The sequence below is a fragment of the Neltuma alba genome, unplaced genomic scaffold, assembly GCF_004799145.2.
Source record: "Neltuma alba isolate B1F8T4 unplaced genomic scaffold, ASM479914v2 tig00013372_pilon, whole genome shotgun sequence".
NCBI lineage: Eukaryota > Viridiplantae > Streptophyta > Magnoliopsida > Fabales > Fabaceae > Neltuma > Neltuma alba.
In genome coordinates, this window is record NW_021637635.1 from 302,636 (window position 1) to 304,958 (window position 2,323).

The following is a 2,323-nucleotide window of genomic DNA, read 5'->3' on the forward strand; positions in this document are numbered from 1 at the left end:
ATTGGCCGCCATGTCAGTTCTTGTGAAGCAATGGTGTTTGACTCACAAGCCTGAAACATAGGAGCGAAGACTCGTGAAACCGCTGGCGTAGTAGTATGGGAATAGTGGCGTGGGGTTGTGTGATTAGTGGGGAGAAATTATAAATAGAGATAGGGGTTGGGGAGAGTTTTAGTTTCGTATGATCGATCACATGGTGCTGCTTAGAGGGACATGTACAGGAAGGCCCACTTTGTTAGCTTAAAAACAAACACATTCTTATAAATCCACTTGAGTATCAAGCCCCAATTGGGAACACGGTCAGAGAAAGAGCCCTATGCCCTTTTAAATTTCTCTCTCCTTATTATAAACACTAAGCCTACCACTGCTTTCTCCAACGCAATTGTTTTCCGCTTATCCAACATCGCTGTCTGTGCTATTGTACTCTCTCTTTCTCTCTCCCCCTCAAACTTTTGTGGTCCTTCCCTCCCCCCCCCCCTCTTTAAATTTCTCTTATCACTTTCTTCATTTCTGCATACCTAAGCTTACATCTAACACTAGCTACTCCTTTCTCTCCTCCCTCCTTCTCCTCTTCTTCTGAGCTGCCTATAGCTTATTAAATTTCCCCTCCTTCCCCCTGCTCTTTCTTGGTTCCTTCTGATCTGCTTGCTTGTTTTAAAACTGAAGGGAAGCGACAAGAGCTAGGTAGGCTCTCGCTCGCGCTTTAGAAATTAATTCAACACAAGAACAAGCTCTAGGCACAAACATGTCTAGCAGAAGGTCCAGGCAGCAATCAGGTTCCACCAGAATCTCCGATGACCAAATCATCGAACTTGTTTCCAAGTTGCGTCAACTTGTTCCTGAGATTCGGGATAGACGCTCCAGTAAGGTATGCCTTATATGCCCTCTTCTTCTATACTCGTTGTATATAAAACTATTTGTGGGGCTTTCAGCCTTCACCTAACTGCTTAATTTTTTTACCCATCTAAGAGAAGTTCATTGACATATAAAGAGTCACACACTTGGGCAAGGACTAGCCTATAGCTCATATAAAATATATATACAAAAAGAAAAAAAAAAGGTTTCCCTTTGTCTGATGAAGATGGCCAGCTTAAGGGCCTCACATGCTGTTTCTTGTTCCTCCCAAAACAATCTAATTAACTTAGTGAGGTGGCTCGGGAACCACATGTAAACGATATTATCTATAAATAAATATAAAAAAAGATCGATCTCCGGACAGTCCGAGATTGACCCAGGTATTAAGGACGTAGTTTCCATACAAATCCAAAATACGTGCAGATTTCTATAGACGTCAGAGTGTTTACATTTTGACTGGTCTAATGAAACGGATATGAAGTTGCTAAAAAGTAACGTAGAACCCCAGAAAGAAAAAAGAAATATTTGACTGGCTACCTGGGTTAAGGGAGACATCACTTGAGCTACAACAATACGTTGTGAGAGAATGAGTCTGGACCCTGAAACTTGTTGCTAGGCAGCAAAAACTCTGCCCCATAATGGCACACAGGACGGCAAAATATAGGTAGAAGAAAGTGACTGGTAAGTAATTAAGAGTACTTAGTCTTTTTGTTGCGCAGGTATCAGCGTCCAAGGTCCTACAGGAGACCTGCAACTACATCAGGAACTTGCACAGAGAAGTGGACGACTTAAGCGAGCGACTCTCTCAGTTACTGTCCACCATTGATGCTGATAGTGCCGAGGCTTCCATCATTAGGAGCCTAATTAACCAATAAGCAATGATATTAAGTGTGCTTTTAATTCCTTCTTCAACAAGATTATATAAGAGTGTACTTTTTTTCCCCCCCCCCCCCCGTTTAATTAGGGTTGTCCAGCTTCCTAGCAAGCAAGAGTGCAGTTTGAGGTGTACGCTTGTACGGCACCCCCTTATGGTAGGTAGGGCACTCGCAAGAAAGGCTTTGGAGTAAAATTAAGTTGTACTAGCTAGCTCGCTCTCTCTATATTCCATGGGAGCCCAAAATGCAGTGGTTGTTAATTCCTTAAGCCTTTTTTTAATGAAGCGCTGTACTTTAATGGCTTGGGTTATATATATATATATATCTATATTTTCAGAGTTTGCTTATGTGTAGACTTGTTAAACAGCAGAGGCTATAATATAATAACAAGAATATCTAGAGGTGTTTTACTCGGAAATATTGTCGGTAAAGTTGGGTTCAAGTTTCTACAATGTGGATATTTAAAAATATAAAAGCCCCGACTGGAAAGTGTATGATATGAACGTGATTTGATCCAATGTTTTGGATGGTCCTTTTTCGCGTAGAGACCATCGTTTTTCAGTATTCAGAAAGAGACCACTAACTATAAAAGATAC

At 41.3% G+C, this 2,323-nt stretch overlaps 1 protein-coding gene across 1 annotated transcript; it reads left to right on the top strand.

Annotated features, from left to right (window-relative positions):
- The first annotated feature begins 336 nt into the window (after nucleotides 1–336).
- Nucleotides 337–2,025, top strand: LOC114736824 (transcription factor PRE6). The gene is made up of 2 exons (XM_028924706.1): nucleotides 337–865; nucleotides 1,572–2,025. The coding sequence occupies exons 1-2, from the start codon at nucleotides 743–745 to the stop codon at nucleotides 1,725–1,727; spliced, it is 279 nt and encodes a 92-aa protein (XP_028780539.1). The 5' UTR covers nucleotides 337–742; the 3' UTR covers nucleotides 1,728–2,025.
- Nucleotides 2,026–2,323: the final 298 nt, after the last annotated feature.